This window comes from Penicillium coprophilum (assembly GCF_028826855.1).
Source record: "Penicillium coprophilum strain IBT 35676 chromosome Unknown utg000005l_segment0_segment0, whole genome shotgun sequence".
NCBI classification, from domain to species: Eukaryota; Fungi; Ascomycota; class Eurotiomycetes; order Eurotiales; family Aspergillaceae; genus Penicillium; species Penicillium coprophilum.
In genome coordinates, this window is record NW_026622724.1 from 3,664,132 (window position 1) to 3,678,848 (window position 14,717).

The 14,717-nt window shown below is 48.0% G+C and overlaps 5 protein-coding genes across 5 annotated transcripts; 3 read left to right on the forward strand and 2 right to left on the reverse strand.

Moving 5' to 3' along the window:
* Positions 1-1,255: 1,255 nt before the first annotated feature.
* Positions 1,256-3,933, forward strand: N7500_008901 (uncharacterized protein; the record flags this gene model as incomplete). The annotated part of the gene is made up of 3 exons (XM_056680045.1): positions 1,256-1,497; positions 1,824-2,975; positions 3,030-3,933. 3 exons carry the CDS (start codon positions 1,256-1,258, stop codon positions 3,931-3,933), a joined length of 2,298 nt encoding a protein of 765 aa, XP_056530417.1.
* A 657-nt stretch (positions 3,934-4,590) lies between these two features.
* N7500_008902 (putative C6 transcription factor) lies at positions 4,591-7,172 on the forward strand (the record flags this gene model as incomplete). Its single annotated transcript, XM_056680046.1, has 2 exons — positions 4,591-4,665; positions 4,731-7,172. The coding sequence occupies 2 exons, from the start codon at positions 4,591-4,593 to the stop codon at positions 7,170-7,172; spliced, it is 2,517 nt and encodes an 838-aa protein (XP_056530418.1).
* Positions 7,173-7,853: 681 nt separating this feature from the next.
* On the reverse strand, positions 7,854-10,279 carry N7500_008903 (Tetratricopeptide-like helical; the record flags this gene model as incomplete). Its single annotated transcript, XM_056680047.1, has 3 exons — positions 7,854-9,617; positions 9,677-9,892; positions 9,944-10,279. 3 exons carry the CDS (start codon positions 10,277-10,279, stop codon positions 7,854-7,856), a joined length of 2,316 nt encoding a protein of 771 aa, XP_056530419.1.
* Positions 10,280-10,739: 460 nt separating this feature from the next.
* On the forward strand, positions 10,740-11,238 carry N7500_008904 (uncharacterized protein; the record flags this gene model as incomplete). The annotated part of the gene is made up of 2 exons (XM_056680048.1): positions 10,740-10,930; positions 10,995-11,238. The coding sequence occupies 2 exons, from the start codon at positions 10,740-10,742 to the stop codon at positions 11,236-11,238; spliced, it is 435 nt and encodes a 144-aa protein (XP_056530420.1).
* Positions 11,239-12,164: 926 nt separating this feature from the next.
* Positions 12,165-13,762, reverse strand: N7500_008905 (T6SS phospholipase effector Tle1-like catalytic domain-containing protein; the record flags this gene model as incomplete). The annotated part of the gene is made up of 3 exons (XM_056680049.1): positions 12,165-13,525; positions 13,576-13,590; positions 13,645-13,762. 3 exons carry the CDS (start codon positions 13,760-13,762, stop codon positions 12,165-12,167), a joined length of 1,494 nt encoding a protein of 497 aa, XP_056530421.1.
* Between the last annotated feature and the right edge of the window lie 955 nt (positions 13,763-14,717).

Consider the following 14,717-nt stretch of genomic DNA (forward strand, 5'->3'; position numbering starts at 1 on the left):
TGTAATTGCATCCAGAGATCGAATGCAGGAATCTGGGATATCGGTCATATGTACAGGACACGTCTGGAATCTCGATCTATATCGACAGAGAATATGCTCAAAACTTCCGGATGATACAGATTGGGAATTGCCGATCAGAGCGGCAAAAGGCTTTTCCACCGACACATGTGATTAGAGTCACCGGACACAGTTCTATATATCCCAGCATCTATATACAACGTATACTATAGAACCCTTACCATTCCCGGAGCTTGATAAATATATATAACCTTGGGGATCTTCACGCCTTCAGATATCAGACCCGATCATGGAGAACTTTCCCAGATTCAAGCGAAGAGCTAAAGTGCCATTCTAGCGCATTGATGACCTTACTGTTTACATGAGAGAGCTTTTCGGTGTATGGTGTATTGACAGTTCTCCCTATGAGCCCATTTCTTTTCTGGATTTTCTCTTACTACCATGCTTGCTTTCTTTGGCCTGACAAGTCCCGAGATGGGAGTGAACCACCAAAATGGAGCCAGCAAGGAGAATATATCACAACGGCAAGATCAGTCAAGCTTAAAGTATTCTCCGCTCCCGATTTGTCTCAGCAGCGAGATGATGTAGGCTATAGCTGATTTGCATGGATTCTTAAGATCAAGTTGTAGGTGAATGAGAAAGGTTTGTTGCATCTGAGACGGACAGACGGTGAATGCTTTATACAGGCGGAATCTCCAAGCCATCAGCTTGGCCAAAGATCACCTTAGGAACGGTGCGTTGGAATTATTCATGGAAGATTTGTGCGGGAGTGATAAATATATATCGCTTGTGTTAACCAGTCGAAGCGAATTCTCGATGATAAGTTTCTAAATTTATGAAGCACAGCCACTTTTCGAGGGTACATCACAGAGCTCTATTGAAGCTGGCCTAATTGATGTAGTTCGGCGTGTGACTCACCAACATCATTTATAACCCCAAAGGAAAATTGCTAAGAGCCTTCAAGTAAAGAGTCGTAGAGTCGAGTCTAGGACGGGGATATCCATGGAGAAGATCCCCCATTTCGAGTTCAGATCCCTGAATACATCGTATGCACCCAGTCTAAGCCTTTTATATCAGCATCCCGCACTATCCTCTTTTGTTCAAGTGGGACATACTATGTATAGATCTGACATCTCACTGGATCAAAAAACACTGTGAAGCAATTAGTGTCTTTAGTTCCTTGGCATCAGCACTTAGCCAGAACCGGGAGCCCATGCTGACATATATTTCCCCTGCCATGGATGCCAAAATTATCCATGACTCGTCCCCAGAGCATCTCGCTATGGGGTCTGAGAATGGCTCAAACCGGGCCCTCAAGCGTCAAAAGTCATTCTGGGGCAGTCTCAGATCTTATGACGGAATCCAAGTCTGCGCAACCGTAGCTTCCATTGTGTTGGGGCTAAACGTCATCCTAGCGATAGTTGCGTTTAGCATTGGCTATTCGAAGTCGAGCGAGAGCGGCTTTTTAACTGTTCCACTGTATGTGGGTAGTTGCTCGAAAACAAGGAATTGGTCAATCGGACTGCACTTGTTGATCAATGGACTAGGTACACTCATTCTGTCCACGAGCAATTACTGTGCGCAGTTTTTAGCTGCACCCACGAGAACGGATATCGATAAAGCACATGCGCGTGGATCCTGGCTTGATATTGGAGTCCCTAGTCTCCGAAATATCTTCAGGTTAGGAACCACAAAACAAATCCTTTGGGCTATTTTAATGGTTTCTACGATTCCCATTCATGTCTTGTTCGTTACCGCTTCCCACGAAACAAAAATCGTACTTCTAACCTGTCATCTGCTTGCAGCTATAACGCCGTACTTCTCACTTCTCAGAGCTCAAATGAATACAGTGTCCTTGTCGTGCCATCAGATTACACTGGCAGTCGGCCGCTGAGTCTTCCTCATTCCTCCGAGTGCTTTCAATCCCGTGTGCATCAATCACTAGCCGACTTCAACTTGGATATTGCAAATGGCAGGTTTGATGTCCTGTCAAAAGAACAATGTCTAAAGACATTCGCTGTGAGCTACCCCCATGGCCACAGGTCCCTGCTTGTCTTGTCAAAAAATCTGACCTGGGACCTGCAAGACCCTGTCAAATTTGCGGGGAATGCAAACTCCCCAACGGACTATCAATCAATCGAGTCACGGAGCCCAGCTTCTTGGATGTGTCCCTCCCGTAACAAATCTGTGTGCACTTCATCGACAATTCAGAAGCAATTGCCTGAGTGGAAGATCTTGGCATCCGTTTTGGAGGAACCAACATGGACCATCACTGCACCTTTGGACAATGGATCAATGACATATACTCAAGAAAACTACACTAGTTGTGGCCGCGAGACCTCGTCTTGTTGGAACATGTTTTCTCTAGCTCAATTCCTCTGGGGAACCACACTCGCCCCGACGGGTGGAATCCTACCTGTCACAAAGCCTGACCTTCAACAATACCTTGGATCAACTTCTGTGTGGGGAGGCAACATTACTTGGGCAGAAGGAGTCGTCTATCGGCAGTCTGGTTCACAATGCTCCACATACGATGTCTTGAACACGCCCAATACTATTGGTTACTTTGATTATCCCTCAATTGGACTTTACACTGTTGATGGATGTGTAAGTATCAAAGGCGAGGAGAAATGTCAACTACTTTTCAACCCGACATTTTCCCTTGTGGTGCTTATGTGTACTGCAGTCAAAGTTGCTTGTATCGTGTTTGTGGCTCGCCGAGAACGAACGGACCGGCTTTTGACCGTTGGTGATGCGATTTCATCCTTCCTCTCAAAGCGAGATCCGTTTACCACTGGATGTTGCACATCATCAAAATCTGATTGGATCAGACGTTCCCGGTTTGATGGAGCAGCTCAACATAGGTATGAGGGGGTTGCTCAACAGAGGTTAGACACTGGTACACGACGATGGTGGCAAGCTGCTGGTATCAGGCAATGGGCTCTTACGCTCGGTCTGTATGTCATACACTGCTCGAACTAAACTGGACTATACTAACGCGTGAATGACAGATCCTTACCTTGTCTTGGTGTGGCAGGGTTTCTACTCCATAGCGGTTTGCAAGACACTAGACTAGATTCCGTCGGCGGGACGAATTGGTCTACTCTTTGGAACCTTGGACTAGGCTCTGCTAGTCCTTACACATTGATATATCGCTTGCATACTACCCTACTCGGCAATGTTCTTCTGGCCAATACCCCGCAACTTCTTCTTTCCGTCTCATACTACTTCTACAATGCTACCTTGACTGCAATGTTCATGGCACATGAATATGAGAGTTATGCAATTGGGGGAATGCGCCACGACTCCACAGTTGATACAATACAGATGTCGCCGGCCAAGGGACTTCGCGTGTCGAGTAATAGAAAGGGTGCTCAACGCTCATTCTATTTCCTCAGTCTCCCATTCCGATATAGTGTTCCACTCATGCTAACATACACTGCGTTGCATTGGCTTCTGTCTCAGACCATCTTCTATGTCCAAATCTATATGTATGATGCAGACATGTATCACGATCCAAGCCTTGACGTCGATGCGTGCGCGTGGTCACCAATTGCTCTCATATTCACCATCATCGTTGGGTCTTTAATGATCATGGCTCTTTTGGGACTTGCAATGAGACCTTTTCGCTCGGTTATACCACTTGCTGGGAGTTGCAGTGCTGCGATCAGCGCTGCTTGTCACCCACCGGAAGATGATGTGGATGCGGCACTGAAACCCATCATGTGGGGGGAGATTCATTCTCACTCCCCCTCTACGGACTCTTTTACACCCATTATAGTGGTTGGAAAAGCTCATGACGAGACGGATATGATTGAGATGCAAGGCAAAAGGAAAGTTATGCAGGGCCTTCCACGCTGCACCTTTACATCGATGCGTGTGGAGCGACCTACCCTTTTTCAAACTTACGAGTGAACATGGCCATATATGGGGTCTTATATATATTCTCAAGTTGCGACATACTTAAGCGTCAGATAGATTTTACATCGGCTTGGGATACTCAATCCAACTGCTGTACTCCGTACTATATATCAAGTCCTAATTAGGTCAAGCGTCGGCTGGAGTCGGGTGTCGGATATGATTTGGTGCCTTGGTGCCTTGGTGCTTCAGTCGTCATTTACTCTGAACTCGTATCAAACCTTGGAAGATATATCAAGATTCCTAATTAATTCTTATACAATTCCTATAAAATATTTCAATATGCAGATCTAATGTACTTTATCAAGTCAACGGATCTCGAACCATATGTTGTATACAACGTATAGGATTGTCGGGACACTCCGATCGTTCCGAGTTCATGTCCCGAACTTCACCTCCGAGATCCTCCCTCGGCCTGCCTATCTGTGACTTTGGCCGCGGAGGCTGATCTACACTTATTGCTCCTCCACTTTTCTCTTTGCGGGTAGTCCTACGCTTTTTCGTTCCCGTTCCGAGTCTCGGCCTGTCTGTTATACGGCCCGCGCCACTCTGACTTTCAACCGGTGCGATTCAGTGAACTCCAAATTTCGAGAGAGCTGCCGGTCCCCTTGTTTTCTCTGCATGGCATGTGGCTTGCGCTCATAGCCCCTCTACATGGATGAGGGATCGGATAAGGCCCCTCGCCGCAAGAGGGTCTCCCGAGCTTGCGATCGCTGTCGCAGTAAGAAAGTGAGTCGCGTTTCGCCTTCTTTCGTACATCTCATTTATCCAGTCTGACATTTTCGCGAGCATAGGATAAATGCGACGGTAACCGTCCCACTTGCTCCGCCTGTCAGGCATCGGGCCAATCCTGCTCCTACGATCCCCATGCAAAGAAACGCGGTCTCCCCGAGGGCTACGTCCGTGGCTTGGAAAAGTTGTGGGCGCTGTCGATCTGCAACATTGAGGGGTTCGAGGATACTATGCTGGCTATGCTAGGAAATACCGCCGAATCTGCCGGTCGTCGCGAGAAATTGATGACCGTGTGGTCGGACGATAGTTCCTCGGAGAGTTTACATGAATCTTGGAAAACGAGTCGGCTATTCGGCGCGCTGGAGAAAATGTTGTCTAGTTCTGATGTGCCGATCCTCGCTACTGGGAAGCGATCGCATAATCCGCAAGATGATGGTCGCGACGGTCAATGGGGGTTCCGAGTAGCTCGCACTTCCACCCCGCTTGGTCCCGGTGCTCCGCGTGTAGTTGAGCCCTTCGCCGCATCTCCGGGCCTAAAGCGCGCTCGATTGTCAAAAGAGTCAGATTATCGGGGGATTGCTGGATCTAGTCCACATACGTTACAGTTACCGCCTCAGACGTCGCAGCTGCTCGATATCTACTTTGCGGTCACGCATTCATGGTTCCCCGTGGTCGCCAAGCATAACATCCTCCGCGCTTCTTACCTTTATGCCAACGCCCCTTTCTCCGTTGCCACGAATTCACCTGGGTCCGGCGATCACGCCGCCCTGTGGGCAATCCTGAGTTATACCATAACTCAATCGCAAATAAATGTACGGGCCGGTTCCGCTGGAACAGTCGCCTTGGCTAAGCAGTACTATGCCGTGTCGCGGAATCTTATTCCCACGGAGAAAGAGCGTTATGAAATCGGTCATATCCAGGCGTTACTGTTACTAGCCTTGGTGAACATGGGCCTCGAGGACTGGACCGCGGCTTGGCTGTTGAGCGGTCAAGCAGTGCGTAGGGCGATTGCAATGGGTCTTGGGACTGTCTCTGGAAGCCGACGGTCTGATGAACTCAAACAAGGTAAGACAGTGTTTTTGGGATGTTTTGTGGTTGACTCTCTGCTCTCTTTCCGTCTTTCACGGAGTCCAGCCATGCCTCCAAGCGATCTCACTGCGGTGGGACTTTTGGAAGAAGATGGACTGGAGGAGTGGAACTCCTGGGTGGATGTTTTACCACCCACGGGTGCTCCGCAGGGCAGCAAGAATCCGCCGCGCCGAGGACCACTCTTGGCCCTGAGCTGCTTCAACCGCTTAGTTGAGTTGGCGAGCGTGCTCAATAAAATTTCCCGCCACATATCTTCGGGATACAATATGGCCACCTTTGCACAACAGTTGGTTGTGGAGCTGAAGCAATGGGATGATTGCCTACCTCGGGGATGTCGCCTGATTGGACCGGAAAGCATTTATCCAGAGCGGCATTCAGCTTTACTTCCCCATCAAACTTACCTAGGCCTGACCTATGTAGCCACTCTGCTTTGGCTCTATCTTCAATTGATATCGGGTGAGCAGGGTTTGCACCGCTCGCAGCGTCCGGCTACAGAGGGGGCCAAGAAGCTCCTCTACCGAGGTCTTTCTATGGTCACTCAGCACTTGGAAAACTTCTCCATGTGCGGTCTTCCACCATTGTTCGAGCTAAGCCTTCGCACAATTGCGGATCAAGCGTTCAGACTTCGCAGTACCATCGACTCATCGGACACCTTCCCCTTTGCCAGATGGGCAGACGAGTTCCGACACAAAACGGCAGCTTTCACTTCCACATGGCCGGCCTATGGATCTTTGATTTCTACTATGGAGAGATGGCAGCACTCCAAAGAAATCGGGGGGGCATCCACTTTTCCCCGGGCAGTCGGTCATCCATATTCGGGTGCACCCATGGCAAGGTCCATGCAACCGCCAGGCGGAGCTCGCAGCCTACCACCAAACGGCGAACAAAATTACACCTCTTCAATCCTTGGCATCAGTATGCCAGCTGACGGGCAATCTTTGACGCCCAAAGACACAGTAATGGAAAATGCAGATCTAGGCATGATGAGTGTGTCACCACACCACCCAAAGGAAGTACAGTCAGCTCTATCAGATAGGATCACTCCGCGCAGTAGATCCGATTCCGTGTATGGCACAGCCAGCGCACAAAATCCACAACCACAAGCCCGAACTCCCGACTCGACAACTTCAAACTCAATGATGCCCGGAGGCGTCGCTTCTGCCGGTGACATCGACGCCATCTTCAAAGACCTCGCATACCTCGATACCACTGAATGGTCCACGAACCGTGAGGCCGGTCTGAAAGATTTCGGCTTTTTGGACGATAACACATTCCAGGCTTTCTGTCATGATCCGGATCGCTTGGGCGGATCACAGCCATTGGTTCATCCGCCTTCTATAGGAGATATCTGGCCGCCACCTGGTTTTTTCCCAGAGACTTTCCGAGAGGTTCCCGAGGAGTCTCTGGGCGGCTGAGATATCTCCATATGACTTCGCCAGCTACCTTTTACAGACCATATTGCTTTGATCTGCTCCATCTTCCTTGAAGGGTCATCGCCCGTGGGCACGTCACCAGCCTCATTGGATGTCTAGAGATGTCCCAGTGCTTCCAGACATATTCTGTCTCAAAGGGATCACGTTGATCTGTTCGGAACAAGATCTAGGTTCAATACTTGGTATCAAGTCGCCTGTGAGGATCATGTCAGTGACTCATACTTCAGCTGTCACAGCCTCGGTGCAGGAAGAAGACTCTTATCCATCCCTCCCGAAAGATTATCACACTTTGTACATACTATACCCGTGCTGTAGGATATATAGAATTCCAGCACATCCTCTTAAATCTAGTGACAGAAGCCACACTTCAAATGAAAGAAATGAAAGATGTTCGCCATCCCTTAGGCCTGTCGAGACGATACTAAATTTTTAGTAGCAGCCCAAAACTAGTGCGACTTACGTATGTGTACACTCTTGCCCAGGTGTCAGTCGAACATGTATTGTTTCTTGACATAACACGTACACACAAAAGTGTTGAATTTATAGTTCTATGAGGTGGGATATATCTAAATGTATGGTATTGAGAGGCGGAACTGTCGATGAACCAAGATTGGTTGGTTACTAGCTAGACGACCGATATCGACATTTGAGAGAGACAAAACATTAGCTAGGGACTCGCTTATGGGCCGCATCCATGTACTTTTTGGCGGCTAATGTGTCTTTGTGATCATGGCCCAGTGTCTTCTTTCGCCCCTGAAGAGCTCGTTCGAACATTTTCTCTGCCTCGTCGTACGAATTCTGACGATAGAGCGAGAGACCAAGATAGTGTGTAGAATTGAGCGTCTCTTCCTGGTCACGGCCTAGCACCTTCTCTCGCCCATGAAGAGCTCGGCGGAACATATTCTCTGCCTCGCTGTACCGTTTCAGAAAATAGAGCGAGAGACCAAGATAGTGTGTAGAATTGAGGGTTTTTTCCTCCTCACAACCCAGCACCTTCTCTCGCCCATGAAGAGCTCGGAGGAGCCTAGCCTCTGCCTCGCTGTACCGTTTCAGGCGATAGAGCGAGAGACCAAGATAGTGGGTAGAATTGAGTGTTTCTTTATGATCACAGCCTAGCGCCTTCTCTCGCCCATAAAGAGCTCGTCGGAACAAATTCTCTGCCTCGCTGTACCCTTGCTGATGGTAGAGCGAGAGACCAAGATAGTGTGTAGAATTGAGGGCTTCCTCTTGGTCACAGCCTAACACCTTCTCTCGCCCCTGGAGAGTGTATCGGAATATGGTTTCTGCCTCTTTATACTGACCTTGATCATAGAGTGAAAGGCCAAGCCAGTGAGCAGCTCTAAGTGTTTCTCTGTGATGATGTCCTAACACCTTCTCTCGCCTTTGAAAAACTTGTTGGAATATGGTTTCCGCCTCTCTGAACCGCTTCTGGCCGTAGAGCGAGAGACCAAGCCAGTATGTAGAACTGAGTGTTTCTCCATGGTCGCGGCCTAGCATCTTCTCTCGTCCCTGAAGAGCATGTCGCAACATGGTTCCAGCTTCTCTATACTGACCCTGATTATAGCATGATCGGCCAAGCCAGTGTGCAGTTCTGAGTGTTTCTTCGTGGTAATATCCTAGTACCTCCTTTCGTCTCTGAAGAGCTTCTTGGAGTATGATTTCTGCCTCTTTGAACCGTTTCTGGCCGTGGAGCGCAACACCGGTCTGATGCTGGCTTTCAGCTTCTGTGGGGCGGAGCTCAGGGGCCGCGACTTGATCTTGATCTTGTATAACAACCGGTACTGCAGTACCTAGAGAAGAATATACCTTCTCTTTTTGTGTTATAATGGCAGTCCCATGGGCAGGGTTTAGCATATTCACCACGGTAGTTGAACCAGACATGCCATGAAAGGCATCCTCCGGTGTCTCTGAAGAAATCTTTGTGGTCCATGACGCAAACTCTTCGGTCATTATTGTGACTTGATAGGGAGTTTGTGGCTCGCCTTTGGTAGCTTTCATGGACTCGGGCGGGTGAAGTACGAGGGATTCTATCCACGCGCTTGACATAGCAGAGACAGCCGTCATTCGATCATTAGGATAAAGAGACATCATTGAAAGCACAAAGTCAACACCTGGTTGACTGATACCAGCGTCAGTAAGCATGGTGATTGGGAAGTCTTGCTGGGTTTTGTAATTTGCAAGCGATCCCGAATTCGGAAACGCAGACTTCTTGGTGAGCATTTCAAATACAATCTCTCCAAGAGCCCACATGTCTGTGGCATAAGCACTGCCTCGCTCAACGAACCCCCAAGTCTCAGGGGCAAAATACCTTGGAGTACCCGTTATCGTCGTGGATTTCCCGTGGTTTTCGTCGATGCGCTTGGTAATACCGAAGTCCGCAAGCTTGATCCACCACTTGTCTGGAGGATGTGATTTGATCATTATATTCTACTCATTTTGTTTAGTGAGTTCTCTCTCTGCAATTTGAATTTGAAAAGTAGACCTACATTTGGTTTTAAATCTCGGTGGGCAAACCCATTTCCATGCATCATGGTCAGACCCTCGAGAATCTGATACGCGATTTCTTTCGCCTCAGCCTCCGGTACGGGTGGTCTACTCTGTAGATATGCAAAAAGGTCGCCAAGTTCGAGGTATTCCATTGCTATGAAGAGCTGGCTAGGTCCTTCGTACCATCCGAATGACTTGACAAAGCATCGTTCATACTACTTGAATCAGCACATCCTCTCGTAATAGAACTTCATTTGGAGACTAACGCGAGGGTGTGAGAACTTAGCAATTGCCTCCAACTCGCGATTGAAGTCGATCGATCTGGGGCTCGGATCCGTGTCAATCTGCTTAACTGCTCGGACTGCACCATCTTGAGCTATGGCCCCTGGTCGCCCGCCTTTGGTACGTTTCTCCAGCCAGACGCAACCGAATCCACCACGTCCGATCCGTTTTTGCCGCTGCCAATGCTCTGATCTAGTCACAAGGCGCTGTCCAGAAGTTGGGTCTGACTCCTGGAATGTGTGGACTGTTTCTACTTGACAGTCCGGGAGGAAATATGTCTCCAACTTCGAGTCTCGAATAAGATCTGAGATTCGTGCCATTTCGATCTTCCTAGGAGCAATTCAGACGTTAAAAGTGGGTGCTTTTCCCCCGCTGTGGCTGAAAAACAGCCCAAAGCCATGTCACCTGACATAATCATGTCCCCCAAAGTGTCCGGCCTTATTCTTTTTATAGAGCAATCTTATACATCGATCGCATACATCACACCTATAAGCTACAGCTAACTGAGCTGCTCGTGTTGTGGCTACATCACATTGCATTTTTCTTGCCTCAGCCGCGAATATATGTAGTAGCGGTCTACAACTTGACCAACTAGGGACTTTGATGGACTTGGATGAACGAGGTTGGGTTTCAGTTTACGCTACAATGTTTCAGTCAGACTTGTATACTTCAGCCCATGCAGAGAGGTATAAATAATGTGTTCTTCCACTGTGAATCTTTCATTCCATATCCACATCTTACACTATATCACTATATCAAATATCTCTCCATCAAGTCAAGATGAAGTTCACAGTCTCCCTCCTTCTGGCTGCTAGTGCAGCCCTCGCCGTCCCCATTGTCGAGCGAGGCAATTCTATCCAGATCAGTGACTTCTGGGCTAGAGCTAGCGCTGGCTCCTCCGGCTCGATGCATTTCGTCGTGACTGATTCAAACTACCCCGAGGATACCCCTACTGAGTGCAACCTGCTGTGGTGAGTGTAGTCAAATAAGATCCCTTACCTATGGCAGATATTGACTGTTACGGGGTAATGTTAGGTCATATGGATCTTCGCCCAACGGAAGGGCCCGATGCAACAACAGCCAATACTTCATCCACTTCCCCGATGGCGCTGTCGACTTCAATCGGTTTACACTGGGACTAGAGAGGGTCTCAGGCCCAATTGCTGAGAACGGTCAGGTTTTGCTGGAGTCAGGTACGGAGTGGTCTTGTCTGGAAAATCCGGAGAGCAACGTTCAGCTGAGCTGCTCTTACGATGGTGTTCTCAACATGCCCGTGTGAAGATATATGTCACCTCGCAGTTAAGTACGGTACAAATACCTATTTTGGTAAATTGTCTTAGTTTGATTGATGCTTTTATTCTCATATTCATATCAGCTGTCTCTAGTATCACCTGTAGTCCCCCCCCCATCTCCTCGGTCTTCCCAGATCCTAGAGTCACTGGGATATATGAAGTATTGTTTGATCTCCTCGGTGATGAATCCTTGTATGTACTTGATATTGGGAGTCACGGATATCTGGCCACCTAGATAAATTGCAGTGGGGGTCTTGATGACTTGACACTATATGATCAATTTGATTGAAGTGGTTTGTTTCAAAAGCTGTCCGTGGAGCTCATACATAGTAATTAGAGATATGTTGAGCAGTATAGAAACTGTTTTGAGGCATATCTAATTTTTCCTTGCGAGCATACGCTGTGAATAAAACGGTAGTGGGCATTGTAGATTTCTTCAGATCACAATAGTAGCGAAAGAAGTCAAGAATGATGGACGTCTACAGCATGCTTTAATATCCATTCAGTCCAAAATAAATCAGTAATTTAAAAGTATGAGGCAAAAAAGTAAATCAAATAGTGCAGCACTACCTAACATAGCATAGCGTCAGTAAAGGGTTTCAAAGGGACATGAAGCCCTGGTGTAGAATTATAGACTTGCCTGATTAGGAAATCTTGAACATAAATATTTTCCCAAACCGAACTCATGTCTTTCATCTTCTTCTTGTCTTTGCTTTTATGACTTGACTATATTTGAGCATCATCTTTGAATACTTGTTTTTATCGCTCAAGATGCTAGATACGGTGCCTCTTCTGGTCCCGGATGTACAAGATTGAGAACCAATCCACATATTAGTATGATATATTGTGACAACTACAGAAGTTTTTTTTTTTACTCGAGGAACCCATTTTAATCCCAAGAGCACCATTCGCACTAACTACGAACATACCTCTCCCTCACCAGATCACCTTCATGGGAGTGGACAGCCCAATTCCCAATTCCGACAGCACTAGTAGTATCCCCCTTCCGCCCCCAAGAACCAAATATCAAATTACCAGGACGGTAAGATGGGTCTGACTTCATACGCTGAATAGCAGACACATGAACTCGAGCATTCGCAGGGATATCACGGGTCCGGCCACGCGGCGGCGGCCACCGCACAGCCTTCCATGCTCCATCAGGTTGAGATTCCATCCGTCGCAGGGGAAGATACTCCATCAGGCGCCAAGAAAGGACGGAGGTCAGCGGTAGACCGTTACCATACGAAAGGAGATCATGAATATGTCCTTTTGTGCCGGCTAGATGAAGCGCCTCTAAGTAATCTTTGTGGGCTTGCGGCAATTCCAGGCTCCAGACCTCCCTCTTCGTGTTCAATTGCAAGTGAAGATCGGGGTCAAACTCCTCAATGCACTCGTACTGCTTCAGCTTTCTCGGATCCAGTCTCAGTCCCGCGCGCCGCGCCTCTTGTACCATCCACACAAGAGGTGTGTGTGTTAATGGCCATGCCTCGCTAGATCCGAGATTCCACCCTCCGCCTATGTCTGCGTGTCCACCAGGGAACCAAAGCTCTTCAATGTCCTGCATTTCATCGTCCTCCGATTCTATTTCCTGTTTCATGCTTGGTGTGCTGACGTTTGGGATTTCGGGTAGAACGGGAGGTCCAGATGTGTCTTCAGGGCCACTGGTCGAGGTCCCCTTCGCGGACTGCTTTTCGTCAGAAGGCATTTCACGAAGTGATTCATCTTTATGCGATTGTAGCAAAACTGGCCGAAACTTGATACGCCGTTCATCAATGCTAACTGCATGTCGAACTACCTTGGCGGAGGTGCTCCCGTCAACATTGACCTCAAAGTCCGCGATACTATTAACTGCATCGAACATGCCCAAGAATTGCACACGATCCATAGGCCGTGATAGTATCTCTCTGCTATCTTTCATGACTTGAAAGGCTCTTCGCTTTGCTTCTCTGTCATTATCCGTCCGGCAAAGCTTCCACGATACAAACGCATCCCAGATAAACGGAACCACTTCTTCATTATCCGGGCCGAGAAGCCCGACATAGTCGATCATCTCATTCAGGAACCGCGCCGTATATGCGCCACGTGAGAAGCCGAAAATATACACCTTAGCCCCGGACTGATAGTGCCGCATGAGAAAGCGGTACCCGCCAAGAACGTGCCGATCGAAAGAGCGACCTAGTGCGAGGTTGAGCGCCTTGTTATTGTCCAATTTGCCCTTCTTTTGGATTGTCGTGCTGGCCAGGGATCCTGGGGTTATCTCGGTACCGATTCCCGCTTCTTGGAGTTAGTATCCTGGTGGTCATCTGGGGTGCATTTGCTCATACGTTGGTAGTAACATACTGTCTTGCGGTTAGAAGAGTTGTTTCAGTGTCAATAGCAGAGCTAACACTTACATTGCTCGTCGGACTTTTCTAACATGCGACAAATTCTCAAGACATTGGTGTCTGTGCCATCCGTGCGAAAGGTGTTTCCTGTGCCGTCAAAGCACAGGACAATTTGTCGATGTGACATTGTGCAGTCTGCTCCCGAGGCCCGGAAGGGATCCCATGGGTAAGGCTGGGGGAACTTACATTTATATGTGCTCGAGGTATTGTTTAGCGCTTTATCTGCCTTGTATTTTCCCCACTCATCGGCATTGTACGGCGACGATCATGGCGATCTTGATCAATTGAGGAAACATCGAGTTGGCAGAAATGCCAAGCGAGAGCGAGAATTGGTGGACACTAGTTCGCCTGATTGGGTGCCGTGCAGTTGATCTACATGGCCATTGCTTGTCGAGCTTTGAGCTTCAATTAGTGGTGACTTGGTGTGATCAGTCTCATCAGCGAGTATACTATTGCCGTTATGTGATACCCTGAGAAGCAGCCACACTTTTTCTTTGTTGAACCGAAGGATGCCAGTACCTATATTAGACAAAAATATAATCAAATGAGTCAGGCTGAATCCTTAGCCTCCCAAAGTGAATTTTCTACTGTTTATCAACTGATTTCCGCTCATAATATGCAGTGTCAACGGTTGTACATTTACCATCGCCTGGGTCTGTATCAGATATCTATTCTCACTGTCACCTCTGTTTCCCTCTTATCTTAATCATGACCACTGTGAGGAACATATACCTAATTAGTCCATCATCAACTCTCAAGCCAAAGAGACCCAGGTGCTCTTTGTCCCCGTGAGATTGAAGTGAGATAGGGCAAAAGTATCATGTGATGGCACCTTGTAGGCAGGTACGATGACTGGGACACAGCAATTTTCCCAGGACTTCCTATCTCCCTAAACGAAAGTCATTCGCTTCCTTGCCTTTCAACTGATCGCTTAAATCTGGTGCGCGATGATCAATAGCTCATCTTAGGTTTGTATATATTTGATCATCTTCTTTCTCAAGATTCTTTCTCAATATCCTTCGCGGATTGGTCATGCTTGTTCTATGCACTTTTTTCGTCCCAGTCACGACTGACCCCAATAG